General features: G+C 42.1%; 1 protein-coding gene across 1 annotated transcript in view; it reads right to left on the bottom strand.

Moving 5' to 3' along the window:
- Positions 1–16,434, bottom strand: part of SYTL5 (synaptotagmin like 5) — a 109,598-nt gene that overhangs the window by 10,279 nt on the left and 82,885 nt on the right. The window contains exons 10-12 of the mRNA XM_043570446.1: positions 12,794–12,972; positions 10,905–11,004; positions 8,094–8,255 (exon numbers count right to left, since the gene is read on the bottom strand). Of these exons, the coding sequence (XP_043426381.1) occupies positions 8,094–8,255; positions 10,905–11,004; positions 12,794–12,972 (441 nt within the window). The remainder of the gene's footprint in view (positions 1–8,093; positions 8,256–10,904; positions 11,005–12,793; positions 12,973–16,434) is intronic.

Genomic DNA, 16,434 nt, shown 5'->3' with positions numbered 1-16,434 from the left:
CAAAAAGCCATGATGTTGAGGCCCAAGCTACATGGAGGAGCCACAGGTAGGTGCTCTGGTTGGCAGGCCTAGCTGAATTCCCAGCTGGCAGCTAACATTAAGTGTGAGACAGCCAACTTGAACAACCAGCATAGTCAAGCCTTCATATGACTTCAGAGCCTCAGTCTACCATCTAGCTGCAACCACATGAGAGACCTTAAATGAGAACCACCTAGCTGAGCCCAGTCACCCCCAGAATCATGTGCAATAAATTGTTTTAAACCACTAAGGTTTAGGGGCACCTGGGTGGCTCAGTTGGTTGATTTCAGCTCAACTCTTGATTTCAGCTCAACTCATGATCTCACGGTTTGTGGGTTCAAGCCCCCTGTCAAGCCCAGCACATAGCCTGCTTGGGATTTCTCTCTCCCTCTTTTTCTGACTCTCTCCTGCTCACATGTCTCGTCTCGTCTCGTCTCTTCTCTCTCTCTCTCTCTCTCTCTCTCTCTCTCAAAATAAACATTAAACCACTAAGGTTTAGGGTAGTCTCTATACAACAGTTAACCAATGCAGGCTCTATTTGCTTTTGGCTGAAAGTTTTGGATAGGAAAATATGTTGTTAGGAAAAAGTGATATGTGTGGGTATCACATACTAATATATAGTATATTAGTAGAGGCTAAAACATGCATTATTGGGATTTATTAATGTTCCATTGGTATTTAGCTTAAAATATACTGGTGACTTTTTGTAAATACAGTCTTCAAATCTTTTTTTAAATGTTTTATTTATTTTTGAGAGAAAGACAGACAGACTGTGAGTGGGGAAGGAGAGAGAGAGATGGAGACACAGAATCTGAAGCAGGCTCCAGGCTCTGAGCTGTCAGCACAGAGCCCGACCTGGGGCTCTAACTCACGGACCGTGAGATCATGACCTGAGCCAAAGTCAGTCGCTTAACAGACTGAGACACCCAGGTGCCCCCAGTCTTGAAATCTTATGAGAGTAGAAAATAGTACAGATAAAGTCCTGTAGCATTATAAACACATACCAAAGAAATTCAGTGGAGTGAGTTATCTTCTAGCCTGCATGTATCTAATGTCTTTGGGATATGTGCTTGCTTTGGCAGCACATATACTAATGTCTTGGGATATTTTTGGCATTCTTGCTCAGAAATTCCAAGGCAATGTCATCTTCTGACATACCAACATCTTACATTATTAAACCAACTTCTGCTCAGAAAAATGGTATAATTCAACGCATTCAATTCTACCAACACATATGGAACACCTTCTTGTAGTAAAGCTTTTAAGGCTTTTTGCTGAGTGCTGTAGGGACACATAAGACACAGACCTTGCTTTCTATGAGTTTTCACTCTATCCAGGAGACATATATTCAACAGAAGCTCTATTAATCTGCCCTTATTTAACTGATTCATCAGATTAATGTTCTCCATTCCCAATGAAGAGCAGATCCTCTATACAAAGACCATGCATGCCTACTTCTATCAGCTGAACTGTGCTCATCAAAAGCTAGGTGAATTAGTCTCCCAGGCTCTTTATGCCAGGCATGTTTGTGGTTATAATTATATAAGTTAATATCAATAAACTAAAGGGAAGAAAAAGACAACTACTACTATAAAAATTAAGCTGAATATTTTTAATTTTTAAAAAATATTTACTTATTTTTGAGAGAGACAGAGTATGAGCAGGGGAGAGGCAGAGAGAGAGACACACACAGAATCTGAAGCAAGCTCCAGGCTCTGAGCTGGCAGCACAGAGCCCGGTGTGGGGCTCAAACTCACAGACTGTGAGATCATGACTTGAGCTGAAGTCGGACGCTTAACTGACTGAGCCGACCAGGCGCCCCAAAATTAAGCCGAATACTTCTGAAGACCTAAGTATTTGAAAATAAATTTGCTATTGGGTTATGTTTGGGCTCAAAGCTGTAAAAGATTAGAAAACAATCATGAGGGGCACTGGGTGGCTCAATAGGTTGAGCGTTGGACTCTTGATTTTGGCTGGAGTCATGATCCCAGGGTCATTAGAACGAGCCCCACGTCAAGCTCCATGCTGAGCGTGGAGCCTGCTTGGGATTCATTCATTCATTCATTCTCTCTCTCTCTCTCTCTCTCTCTCTCTCTCTCCCCACCCCTCTACCCCTCTCCTGCTCATGAATGCTTTCTCTCTCTCTAAAATAAATAAAATGAAAAAATAAACTGAAAAAAATAATCATGAATATTTAGAAAGCTTTTGTTTGGTTTACTTTGAAAGCATTCTTAGGTTCTTATTGTACTTTAGAAAAGCTCAAACTAGAAATTGCTGATTATAATGCATTAAGGTCAGAATTTATGCCAGGAAGATATGGAAGAATTCTAATCACTGAAACTATACTCAAACAAAATGAATTATTACTATATTAGAAGACTTCAAAATAAATGCACATTTAAGTTAAAATAAATGATTAAGAAATGCACTGGGGGTGTATGTTTGTAGGTATGTAATTTCTGTGGCTTTATTAACTGACCTACTATTTCAAACTCAGGTCAAAGGATGACAGTTGCTCTGATACAGACGCAAAGAAACTACTGTGGGAAGAGAATAATCTAGATTGGGATAAAGAGGTGGCCTTTGCTTGGTGCTTAAAGGAGAGGAGATATGATGACTGATAAATACAGGATGGGAAGAAGGTCAGTCTGGGTTAAGAAAGAAGATACTCACGAGCAAAATATAGTGGGGACTGTATAAAATGTGTTTAAGAACTGGTAGGAAGTCAGGTGTGATTAGAGGTGTGTGTGAAGGGAGGTTGTGGCAAGGAGGATGGAAACAAGGTGTCTACTCTGGGTTGCCTGGAAGACTTTAAGACACAACTTTATCTTAGAGTGTTTTATTAGGAAAGGGAGTAGAGAAGTGGGACCACAAAATGAAGACAGACTTAAGAAGGCTGTGATATCAGGCAAAGTTTTATATGGTGAGCAACTTGCTCAGTTCCACAGGGGAGCTTTGGAGACAAGACAGATCACATGTCAGAGCTGTCTCAACCAGAGACAAGGGAATCAGAGTGTTTATTATGTATGTTCCTTCACCCATCACTTACTGATCAAGGGCTCTGCCCTCAACCTCCAGGAAACTTACTCAGGCTGCTCTGGCTTTCCGCTCCCACAGACCAAGACTACATCAGCAGCTTAAGGGCTGGCTCCTCGCCTACAAAGACTGGCAGGTGTTGGCTTATGTGAATGAAAGCCATGGGGAACCACATAGGCATGAATGTGGGGGTATAGGTAGAGCACTGGCATCCTCCTCTGTTACAGAAGGCTGGGCCATATCAAGGGGCCACTAAGTACCAGGGTGATGGGTTAGGATTTATTCAAACCATATCCATAAGCAGTTGGGAACCAGTGAAGGCAGCGGACCAAGCAGGGGTGTGGCGTCATCAGGTAACACCTGTTATCGTCTGCGTTTTGAAAAGAGAGAGAGATCCACATTCCATCAGAGTTGAAAGCGGAGTTTCTAGTACATTTATAGGTGTAAGGTGGTGGTAATAAATTATGGACAAGTGTCTGCCCAAACTGCCAAATACAGAGAGAGCCTTTTAGCTAGGTAATAATTTCACAGGAACTTACATTTACTCTCTGCCTGAAGGCAGAACAGAGAAGATTTCCTTGGAAAACACTTGAGCTTGCTGTTGGTTTTCAAAGCTCCTTGTTTTTATAATAGCACCTTCTGGGAAGACATGAAAGGCAATTCATACTGACAAACACTTCTTGTCTAACTACCTAACATGCCTTTCAGAAAGATAATGAGTTACAGCTAATAAACAAGCTCATGTCATGCAGTGAAATAGAAGTTATACTGTGAAACTACTTTACAGTACGCGTGACATCTTGAGCTCTTTCTCTGTCTGCACCAGCCTCCTCACCGGCTTAGTGCTGTAAGACCTAGCAAAGACAAAGGCAGGTGGCAAGGGACTTTCACTAACACAGAGTCAATAAGAAATAAGGCACTCTGTCCTTCCAGTATTCCCACTGCAAAAGGATGTCAGTATTTCCAAATGCTTTAAAGGACTATTAATTCTGATCCTCTATCACTAAAGAAATTGGTTCTCTGCAGCTTACACTTTACCTCCTCAGCTGGATAATCTACAAGAAAACATCAAGACTCCGGGCTGCTCATCCTGTAGGTACAGCTGATGAAGTGACTACTGCCTTGAAGCGTCTGAGACAGGAGACTGAAAATGAAGTGACATCTCTCATAGCTGTAACTACAGAGCCCACACAGAGCCCAGCTCCTCCTGAGGACAGGCCACTAAGGGACAGGAGGCAGTGTACAGAGTTATGGTGCACCTGCCCTCCCCGTTTCTGGAAGGCATGGCACCTAAGCGAGGCCAACTCTGCGGGCTTTCCTCTATGCATGTCAGAGACACTTATATGTATCCATAGGTGTCATCTATTTCTTTGCAGAGAAAGATGATCTGGATTAGAGACGTGAACTATATTGAGTTCCCCAGAAGCTGACTCTGAAGTGAGCATTCTTATGCATGTGACTTCTTAAGAATTGCTCCCAGAGTGCCGATTCGATGAGGCACATGCACCCCTATGTTTATAGCAGCACTGTGAACAAAGGCCTAACTATGGAAAGAGCCCAAACGTCCATCGACTGATAAATGGATAAAGAAAATGGGGTGTGTGTGTGTATAAATATATATGTGTACACACACACACACACACACACACACACACACACACACACACACACAGTGGAATATTACTCGGTGATCAAAAAGAATGAAATCTTGCCATTTGCAAGAACACGGATGGAACTAGAACGTATTATGCTAAGCGAAATAAGTCAGTCAGAGAAAGACAAATATCATATGATTTCACTCATATGTGGAATTTAAGATACAAAACAGATGCACATAAGGGAAGGGAAGCAAAAATAAGATAAAAACAGAGAGGGAGACAAACAGAAGAGACTCTTAAATACAGAGGACAAACTGAAGGTTGCTGGCAGGGTGTTGGGCAGGGAGAAGGCTAAAGGGGTGAGGGGCATTAAGGAAGGCACTTGTTGGGATGAATACTAGGGGCTATATGCAAGTGATGAATCACTAAATTCTTTTCCTGAAATGATTAGTACACTCTATGTTAACTCGGATTTAAATTTAAAAAATAAAAAATAAAAATAAAGCACTCAACAAAAGAATTGCTCCCAGGATAGACCAGCCAAGGGGCGATGGGAAAAAGGTCAGGGAAGGAGAGGAAGCCAGGCAAGGGCATAACCTGATCCGGCAGCAAAGCTGTAGAGTCTAAGTAATGCCTTGGGGCACCACTCCTTTTGCCCCCCACCCACCGCTCTCAGGGAATTAACTGTGCTTTCAGACTCCCCTATCTATTAGTTATTGGTAAAGGGTTGCTTTGTGGCAGGGCGTATGTAAGCTCCTAGGAGCTTCTGACTCTCTGCTCACGTGAGAAAAAGCTACAGTAGCCTGAGGAGAGGCTTCTAAACAGAGACTCAGGTGAAAGCTGTTGGAGACAAAACTCCTAACAGTCATGGTGAAAGAAATCCAAGGCGACCTGGTAGAGGACTGAGGAGTCAGAGCTCCTTTCTCTGGAAAGACATTAAATGCAATCAGAACTTTTGAGCAGGCTCAGAGAACTACTTCTCCCTTACGATAGAAAGTGAAATCACTCAGTGGTAATGTGAAGGTGATTGCCATGGAAAGTGGTTGGTCCCTGAGCACAGAGGATGCCTGGGAGAGCTCAGATAGCACCCCAGTGCACATCCTTCAACCATTTCTAGGCAACTGTCTGGAAGCCTCCAAGCTGTTTTCCAAATAGCCCCTCTGTGTTTTAACGTTAAATTTATGACAGACAATTTTATGTATTGAAATGAATGTTACTTGTCCTTCATCTGTGTCCTGCATCACATAATGTCTCGAACATTTTCTAACTTAAGAGTCTATGGTGATCACCCATTATGCACAAAAGGAAGAAAGTGACAGGAGACTGTGAAGTCAGATTAAGTGCTATCCTTTATTGTAGGGCTTGTCATTCAATTCCAAGAGACTTAGTGTTGTAATGACCAAATGTTTCCCCTAGTTCATGTCAGGGGAATGCTAATTCTACTGTGGACTTATTTCTTGTTAATATTGCACTTCCTATTTTTATCATATTTATGTGAGTCATGGGCTTGCAGTTATTTTAAGGACTTTTATTATATTTTATTATCACTTTTACCCCAGCCCAAATATACTTCCCGAAGATTTTCCATGAATTATTCACACCAAGCTTAAGGTCTACAATTATAAAACTCCACCAGAAAGCTGTATGTAACTTCTGAGCCTCAATCTCCACACATAACACGGAAATAATGACACTTATCTCACAATGTTTGTTGTACCTTTAGCTGTGGACAGTGCTGCTATTGATGATGATCAATGCATGTTTTGCTGTCTAGCATCCACTCACCCACCATTCCTTTAGATTTCCTTTGGGGCAATACCACCTTCAGGACCAGAGTATGTTCTGATCGTCTTAAGTCAGCTGATGTACCCCACCTCCCCAGCTGGCCACAGCAATTAGCTTAGGATGGGCAACTGATGTAATTAGAATGAGAACCAGGCCCCGGGCACTGGTTGGACTGCTGGAGGAGTAGGAAATCTTTCTTCTCCTGGACAGTGTGGTGCAAGCATGAGAGGCTGTTGTAGTGGCCAAGAGAAGCATACTGGAACCAGTGAGGGAAGCCAACTGCATGAGGTCTAAAAAATGAAGCCGACAGACAGAAGCGAGACCAAGAGTGTCCAGGGCCTTGATAAGATTTGAGCATCTGGATCAAGCCATGCTTGATAATCACTGGCCAATAATTTCCTTTTATTTTTTGAGCAGTATGAGCTGGGGTTTCTGTCACTTGCAACATAGGGACTATAATGTAACATAAATACTACCTAGCATTGACTGAGAGCTTAAAATGTGCCTGACGCAGTACTGTGAGCATCATATAGAGTGCTTCTTCAAGCCTCACGACGTCCCAGTAAGATATATCCAATTACTGTATCACAAATGAGAACACCAAAGCCTGGGAAGTTAAATAATTTGCCTAAGGTCACACAGACGGTCACGAAGCCAGGACTGAACCCAGAAAGTCTGATTTGAGTCTACTCTCTTTATCATCATGTTCTTTTTGCCTCTCTGTATATAAAGAACAATCTTTGGTTACATAAATGTGACCTTTTTTTTTTAATCTCACTTTTGACTTAAAAAACTACTGTAGAGGGGCGCCTGGGTGGCGCAGTCGGTTAAGCGTCCGACTTCAGCCAGGTCACAATCTCGCGGTCCGTGAGTTAGAGCCCCGCGTCGGGCTCTGGGCTGATGGCTCGGAGCCTGGAGCCTGTTTCCGATTCTGTGTCTCCCTCTCTCTCTGCCCCTCCCCCGTTCATGCTCTGTCTCTCTCTGTCCCAAAAATAAATAAATGTTAAAAAAAAAAAAACAAACTACTGTAGAGAGACTCCGTTGCATAGAGTGAATCCAAGGTACTGCTGGTCTAGTTCAGAACATGCTATATTGCACTTAATTTCTAGAATCAGCTTTAAGATGGCTTTTCCGAATATAACTCAAGACCTAGGTTATGAATCTCAAAAGTGGGAATGTAGAAAACCAGATACTTTAGCTACTGGTTACTTCCTTATGTGAGCCAAGGCAAGATCACTCCTGCTTCGGTCTGTCTGAATAGTGGAGAATCAGGAATAGAGAGAATGCTTTGATACCGATTGGCTCTATAGATCTGTTTTTGCTTATGTGAAATTGAGTACTTTCTATTATGATAGGATCACATAATGCGTTCCTTTTGTTTATCCATGGAGACCTTCAAATGATGAATACATTTTTAGCAAGTCAAATTAATAATATACACGACGATGTGACGTGCATTATACAGTCTGTATTAAAGGAGGAGTTCCAAGGAACAGATTTACGTTTATTTTATTATTCCAAAATTAGCTGCACTAACCTGTTCAGATTATCACTTGAATATTAGAAGTCTTCAGATTCTTTAGGCCTATGACATCAATTTTGTTCATAACTTGTCTCACTGCAAAACTGTTTAATTAATCTGGAAGCATTTCCTACCTTGGGCTGAAGCACAAACCACTCATCACTTGGATTTTCAAAATTCCATGAGTCAAAAGGAATCTCCACCTCCCCAAGGAAGCTGTTACGTCCAAATCGATCATAATGCCAGACTGAGAGCTGCAGAGTTCTTGTTTCCAGCTGGGTATGGCTGATGGTGTACTGCAAATGAGATTCACAACATCACACTCCACATGGAGGGCTCTGCCCAATTCTACAACGGGCTGAAATGTATTTCCACCATCTTTCGGATATGCATTATGAACCTTATAATATGAACAACGTTATATATAATGCATACACAATATGCATTATAACGTTATAATATGAACAACAAACACAAAAACTTTATTTTTCTTTGTTTACGCTACAACTGGGGTTCTATTCCATAAACTGATTTTGTGTTAGACCTCGCGCTGAAAGATATTTCAGAAAATCATTGAGGACAAAGTCAGTAAACTTCAAATATATTAATAAGTGATGAAGCTTGTCTCCTTTCCAGTTTTACTTGGGTTTCATTTGCTAATCATTTTTCCAACATCTACTCTGTAAGCATAAGGTTTGACATATCAACTCTCCAACCTTTTTTTTTAATGTTTATTTATTTTTGAGAGAGAGAGAGAAAGAGAGAGCGAGCGAGCGAGAGAGCACACTAGCAAGGGAGGGGCAGAGATGGAGAGGGAGACACAGAATCTGAAGTAGGCTCCAGGCTCTGAGCTGTCAGCATAGAGCCCGACAAGGGACTCAAACTCATGAACCGTGACATCATGACCTGAGCCGAAGTCAGACACTTGACCGATGGAGCCACTCAGGTGCCCTCCAACTTCTTTTATTTTATTCATAATGAGAACCCCCAAATCCAGAAAAGTGGTGTCAGTGAGTGTGGGGAATAAGCTTAGGAATTCCCTGAGCTTGCACTGATGGGTTAACGAGGCATAAAGAATTAGAAAGTCATAGGATGAACACACCCAAGTTTGGGGAAACAAGATTAGGTAAACAGGGCAAAGTCCCCCAGTATAGGACAAAGATATAGGAATAGAAAGGCCTCAGGATGAAAGCATGAAACTGAGGTAAACAAGATTAGGAATTCAGGGTGGAAACGCCTCCCAATTTAGTACAACAGCAGAAAGCTGCTTTCACAGGAAGGAAGGACCAAAATAGGTAAACAGGTAAACAGGACTTTAGACCCCAGCAGGGCAAAGTTGCCAAGAGTGGAGCTAATTAGCAAAAGAAAGGTGCCTTGTTGGCCCTGAGGTAGCATGCTGGGTCTTTCTTGCGCCCTAGGCCAGTTTAGGTAAACAGGTGGGGCCTCATGTATGCTATAAACAACCTTATGCCCAGCACCAGAATTTTGTTTTGTATTGACCCAAACCCCTAACACCACATATCTTCAAAACCCCCTTGCCCCCATGCCCATGAGTTAATGTTCACAGTTTCATTGTCTCTTTGTGCACACCCATCAGGCTTATAAGCCTTCCTTTTTTTTTTATTTTCAATTTTATTTTATTTTTTTAATTTACATCCAAATTAGTTAGCATATAAGCCTTCTGATCCTAATAAAAACGGAGCAAGGACCCTTACTCTGGGCACTTTTCTCCTCTGGGACATTAGCCTCTCTCACATTTCAATCCTGCATCTGCTCTCTTGCTGGACAAGAGAGAACTACAGACCCAGAGTCTACAATAAGTGAGAAACTTGCAAACACCAAACTCCATAAAGGGTAGCATAAGCGCAGGAATAAATAGACAAATATGTAGACTGAGCAGAAAGAAAATATTACTGGGGTAGCTTTTCTTTTTCCAGCAGAACATTATCCACTGACTCATGCCTACACACCCTCAAATCTCCTGCTTGCAACTACCGCCTGAGACACACTTCAGACCTCTTCTTGATCTTGGATTTACATCCTTACCTGTCCTTACTTTTCCTGACATGATTAACCTTGGCTTCCTGCTTCCTGAATTTGCCAGGTCACTCTATCTATTCTGCTTGGGCTCAGCTTTGCTATCCTATTATGGCCACTGGATTCACCCCCTGCCTATATTCATTCATTCTCATTTTCATCTATCTTCATATTGGCTCCTGCTTCTAAACATGACCCCACTGATGGATGTTCCCATTCACCAATTTCCCGCTATGGTGGACTCTGACTCCATCACTCTGGGCACAAGGTCGATAAGTTTCCCTGCAACTAGCAATAACTTCTACATTCCAGTCTCCTCAGATCGTTCTTACCAGGCTAGATTGGCCCAGGGTGAGAGAAGGGGTTGTCACATAGAAGCCCATGGGGAAAAGTAATGTCTCTAGGATTGGAGACTAGCCAAATCCAACCTTGCACCTCCACTGTTCATTACCCACAAGCCTAAATTTAGCCAAATTCTGAAAGCTCACAAGAAACAGTACATATTCATGCTGTGCTAGCAGAACAATGAGTGTGTACAAAGTGACTTCCTGAATTAGTGTCAAAATTGTGACAAACTCCTCTTAAGGGGAACTAGAAAAAAAATAGCTTTCCCAAGTGTGAAATGTCTTTTAGACAAGATGCACCAGCTCAAATGTAATTTCACTGGATCATATTTACTTAAGGTGTAACTTTAGCAGCAGCAGAGAAATAAGCAGAGTAAGAGCGATTTACAGTTGTTCTCTTCCAAGAACTGTCAGGAAAGCCAAGGGTATTACACTCATTTATTCACATTCTACTTTTCTAAGAGATATTTACACCTGGACATGCAAATCCTCCGAAGTTACTTTTAAACCCAATGAGGGTGTGAACAGTATCACCTGAGTTAATATGAGAGCGCACGTACTTACCTTTAATGTCTCGTTGAATTCTGGATTGGTGCCTGTTCTGATCTTGGTCTTGCGTTTATTGTTTCTGGACTTGTCAGGAAGAAGGTACGACTTGACATAACTGCAAACGATAACACATGAAAGTAATTATTGGGAAACTTTTACTTTGCAAGAAATAGGGGCTTCAGCGAATAAAAGAGGTGAAGGGAATAGGCCAGCACACATGAGAAACCCAAAGAGAATATAGTCTGCACAGCAGGACACCTTAAAATATAACTCTGGACCTTCAATAAGAGAAAAGTAGTATAGTGATAAATAGTGTGGGCTCTGGAGTCGATCCAACTAGGTCTGAATCACTCCATGCCTCACTGGTTTTGGTAAACTCAAGAAATTACTTAACCTCTCTATGCCTCAGTTTCTTCATCTGGAAAACTGGGATAGTAACAGTAACTTATAGCATTCTAAGAATTAAATTGGTTGATACGTACAGGGAGCTGACATATTATACTACTCAATAAATGTCATCTATTTATAGGATCAATGGTCTCAGAAAATACCACAGGGTTGTATTCTTCTCCATTCAGATGTTAGGACTTAGATGAGTGGAATCAATGGTGATGGGCAAATGAAGGAAAATGACAGAAAAGAACAAATAGGAAATCATAACCTGATGTCACAATAACAATTCTACCCAACACCTTGTGTTGAGCTATCCCAGGAGTCTCTTGGAGCGGGGGCATCCAAGTCAAGGCAGACTTAGAAATGTACAAGACTTCAACGTACAAGATGGTGAAGCACATCTACCAGAGCTCTAAATGACCTGTTTCCATGCTACTCTAAATGACTATATTGGTCCTGAAGCCCGCTGATAGTTAGCTGAGGAAGTAGGTAGACCAAACTATTCTCTGATCTTAAGACACTTGGAAACAGCTTCTTTGAGTTGTGTATTGAACCTAGGTCACCTATTATGAAGGAAAGGGGTAACATAACACAGCAGGCCTCATTGTGCTGTCCTTAGAAACACTTGCTCACAAGGTTAGCGGTTGGCTGGCGTCTGGAAACTTGGATTCCGGGAGGATTCTCATCACTTCCAGAACAGATAAAGGGGCTCACTGTGACTAAACTATGTGTAAAAATAATATGGCTTATGCAGAACACCTGCTCTCCTTCTGGGACACTGGAATTTTGGTATGTGACCAGCTGAGTCTCTAAATGAGCTCCTCTGGTGGACAACATTGTACATATGCTGCCATAACTTGTTGCTGGGAAAATTAAGCACATCCTGTGTAACTCCAGTGGGAAAGGACACTTGGAGGTTTAAGCCTGGATTCTTTAGAACTTCACCATATGCCTTTCTTCTTTGCTGATTATCACTACATGTGGAGTTCTGGGAGTCCTCCTAGTAAACCAGCAAACCTGGCAGTGATCTTGGGAAGCACTGACACATCTTTCATCTAGTTCCCTTCCAATGTGTCATGGTCCCCATCTGCCTCCCAGCTGATACCTGGAATCCTGAGAGCCTCAAAATTGTCCTTTTGAGTCGTTCAAGTGGGTTAACAGCTTGGTGATTTTCTCTGGAGGTTCTCCCAGAACAGGACACTCACACATCCTGGGGTGTGCCCATGTGTCAGCCAGCCTCTATCTCAAACAGCTGCCTCTGCGTAAACTACAAATGTGCCAGTCCTGAATCACGGTGACTAACAGCTTTTTAAAAACTCAGATAATCATGGACAAAATCATTATATGTACACCTAAGAGAATATCTAGAAGTGTAGCACAGGAGAAAAGGGACAACCTCCTGAAAAGGCTCCAAATCAAGAGGAATGCTAAGAGTCTTCTGAAACAAAAACACACATACTGACAAAGGAAGCAGTGATTGAAAGAGTCTGAGGAATATGCTCTATGCTTACGCATCCGTCCTCTGTTTCTTTTCATCTCCTATGGCCAGATTTCTGCAATTCTTGACAAAAATGTAGAGCCCGCCAGTTTTGTAGCAGTAGCTGATGTGAAGAAGGATTTCACCACTGACCTTCACGTTGCCATAGTCTCCTGTTTCACTGTAAACACTCATCATGCTGTTAAGGCTGGTCTGGAATAAACGAGATGAAGACAGGTGTCCAGTGTTATTCTCATTGTTTCCTCACAGAAGCCACCCCCTTCATTCAATTACAATTCTTATTCGTTATAATGAGCAGGAAGGTGTAGGGTGAGAGAAGAAAGCAAAAATCACTTGTTTTGCTTGTTTTTCTGGTATTGTATAAAGTCCAAGCCTGGGAAGGGACAAGAAGACTTAAGGAGCATTAGTAAGGAAGGCAGGAAACTTGCTGAGAAGGGAAGCATTGCCTTTCTGGGTGGCAAATCGCCTTTGTTTATTCACTTCTAATGAATACGGGGTCACTGAGGCATTTCCAATCTCACATCCTCTCCCGATTCATGTAGCTTTCACCTTTCTCACTGGTAGACTCAAGGTCAGTCTACTTCAAGGTCTAGAATGCATCCATCAGGACAAAGAAAAGCTCATATATTCTGTGCTAGCAGGAGACACAAGGTTTCCTCTCTGACACCCCCAGAGAGCATCCCATCAGTCTCTGGGAAGCCGTAACTGCAGCTTTAACAAGGGCAGGCCAGAAGAACATCATATACCCTTGGCTGTTGTCAATTCCCTGAGCAGCTGTTGTGGTCACATGGGTAGTATGAGACCAGAACTTTGTAAACCTCTATAAAATAACAACCCACAAAATCGAAGAGTAAGCAAAAAAATTACACACCAACCAACAAATAAAATAAAATGTGAGAGAAAAACAGTCCAAATCTACCAGAATGAATAAATGGCAAGGGACATATTTAAATTAAATGTAACAAAAGTATCCTTTAGTGCCCAAACTGTATCTTAGCAACACAACTGTCACAAGAGACCAGTTGAAAGGCTTTCATGAGTGACCCAGTAGTTTCAAAAGCCCTGTCTGTGAACTGGTGGGAAGGATTATAGTAAGTACAAAGAGAGCCCAGGCTTCCCACTTTTCAGATATGCCTAACAAAAGTCATCATGTTCCTCTAGTTACTCAGAGTAGAGACTGATCAAAGAACAGGATGTGGGTGACGTGGCTAGCATCTCTTCTCAGCTGGAGTCTAGGGCTTAAGAATTCCATGATTACTTAAAAATGATAATTTCAAGAGAGCCAGTGAGTGATCTAATTTGTCTTGCCCAGTCCTAAAATGAAACAAATTTTTCATAATAACAGGTGGCTTTGAGCAGTGCTTTTCAAACTTTAATTGCACATAAATCACCTGGGGATCTCTGTCAAATGATGATTCAGGTCCAGTTAGTCCCCAGTGGGGTCTGAGAGTCTGCTTTTCTCACAAACGCCTAGGCCCACAGCTTCCAAAATGTGTACTGAGGCATCCCAGAGTACCACAGCACATGCACAGGGGCAGTACAGGATATTTTAAAGTTTCAAGGGAAACACAGCGACATCTATCAGACACGGTGCAAACTGTTTACGGTAGTTCACGATGTCAACATTAAATCACAATTTATTCTTTTCAGGTAAGTCCTAACGGTGTGAAGCTGAGTTTTTGACAGTTGCCGTGAAAAAAAAAAAAGTGCTGCATAAAAATCAATGTGGAACAGGAAATAAAAGAGGTGCTGTTCAATCAGAGTCCAAGATTTGACAAGTTGTGAAGTGCCCAACAGGCAACCACATCCCATTAGTAAGGAATAAGAGCTATTTAAGAGTGGAATAAAAATATTTTTCTTTCAATTTATGTGTATTATTGTTCCACCTGTCTACTAAGTGGTTAGCATTGCAGTGCTTATTAAGTTTTTTAACCTAACCAATGTGGAGAACAAAGGCAAAAGAAATCTAGGAAAAATTAAATTTTCCGTTTCCGCCCATTGACAAGTCTGAGACAGGCAGGGTGACTTTCCTCCAGGAACTCAACTGCCTTGATGCTAATATTTTGCTAGAGGCAAAAGGCAACCTTAGCTTGACATCAGCCTGACCTCCAGGACCCTGTAAGTCTCTAACATAAAAATCCCTTTGGAAACTTCCTTTATCTCTACCCACCGCTCCCCCTCTCCCTGCAAGATACATGTTAGCAATCATCCTCCAAGCATACGGCCCCCTGGTATACATCTGAAGGGTCTCGTGACTAAGGTTTTACTAGACTATGTAAATACCCTTACCTTTCACAGCAGCTAGCCCCTCAAGGTCCCGGAAATCTTGCTTCCAAATTCCTTAGAGGCTTATACTATCCCTCACCCCCTCCCACTTTGAAAGTATATAACCAGTCCACTCCTCACACCCCCAGTGCAGCTCTTTCTGCCCACAGAAAGCTCTTCCTGCCTGTCCCTGTGCTTCCACAAAACCACCTTTTTCCACCAAAGACATCTCAAGAATTCTTTCTTGGCTGTTCACTCCCAGACCCCAACATTTCACATCACTAACTACTCGATACATGGGTTGGTCAGGTGTTATTTTTGGCTCAGGAGTAGGATCAAAGAATCACTAGGGGTTCTGTGAATGGACAGTGTGAGAGTCTCTGCCCTAGGGGATGCGATGTTGCTGGTGCATAGACTATGCTTTGACTTTCAAGGGCTTCAAGAATACGCCTCTATTCCCTGTTACAGAAGATGAAACTCTGGCCTCCATAAATTACTGGCAGAGCCAAGGCAGGAAGCAAGATCTTCAGATTTTTAGTCTGAGGACCTCCCCACTAAGTTGTGTCGACATCACATCCCTCAGTAGCCACATTTTCAAAAAGGTCCTCAGTAAGCAGGGGGACCCTACAGATAGAAGAAAATGTAAGGAACCCACAAATGTTGGAGCTTGGGAGAAATTAAGGCAATTTTGCTCCTAACCAACCGGTATGCTCTTAACCAAGTTAATGTGATTTAAAATAGAGATGTTCATTTCAAAGAGATTTCATAAATGGTAAATCATTTTGAACCATGTGTCTTTTGACTGGCACTCAGGTTCTCATGTTTAATGATCTTTTCTTCCCTTGGACTACTTGGATTCTGATAATGTTGTTTACCCTTTAAAGAGAAACTCTGGTTAATTACACACAAGGCAGGAAAAGATAAATGCTGGAAAATGTGCCCACCTTATCAGATTTCCTGTACCATGAAATTTGTGAAGTATGGTTGGAAAGAAGGCAAAGGAAAGACTGAAAACTCACAGTGTCTGAGTCAGCATCAGGGACATTCAGGTAGGTCCACTTCCTGTCAGAGCCTGCCGGAGAACTCTTTAAGAAAGTCGCCCAAAGGTCAAAAGGAAAAAGGGTATTAGAGCGACAGACAGAAATCAGAGAAGCAAAAAAAAAAGACCTACAGGCATATACACATAGATGGATATGAGGACACGGGGGCTCCTAAAGCCTACTTCTCAAGCAAAGCCTTGAACATGAAAGTAAGAAGGGACTTTATTCTACAGGCAGTGAAAAGCTATGGACAGTGTCTGAGTAGGAGAGAAACCCGACTGGGTATGTATTTGAGGAAAACGACTAGCAGCAGCATGGTGGACGGTTGGGAAATTGAGAGAACGGGGGC

The sequence above is a fragment of the Prionailurus bengalensis genome, chromosome X, assembly GCF_016509475.1.
Source record: "Prionailurus bengalensis isolate Pbe53 chromosome X, Fcat_Pben_1.1_paternal_pri, whole genome shotgun sequence".
Taxonomy (NCBI): domain Eukaryota; kingdom Metazoa; phylum Chordata; class Mammalia; order Carnivora; family Felidae; genus Prionailurus; species Prionailurus bengalensis.
Note: the sequence above shows the minus strand (reverse complement) of the source record. Positions and strands in the feature narration are given on the sequence as shown.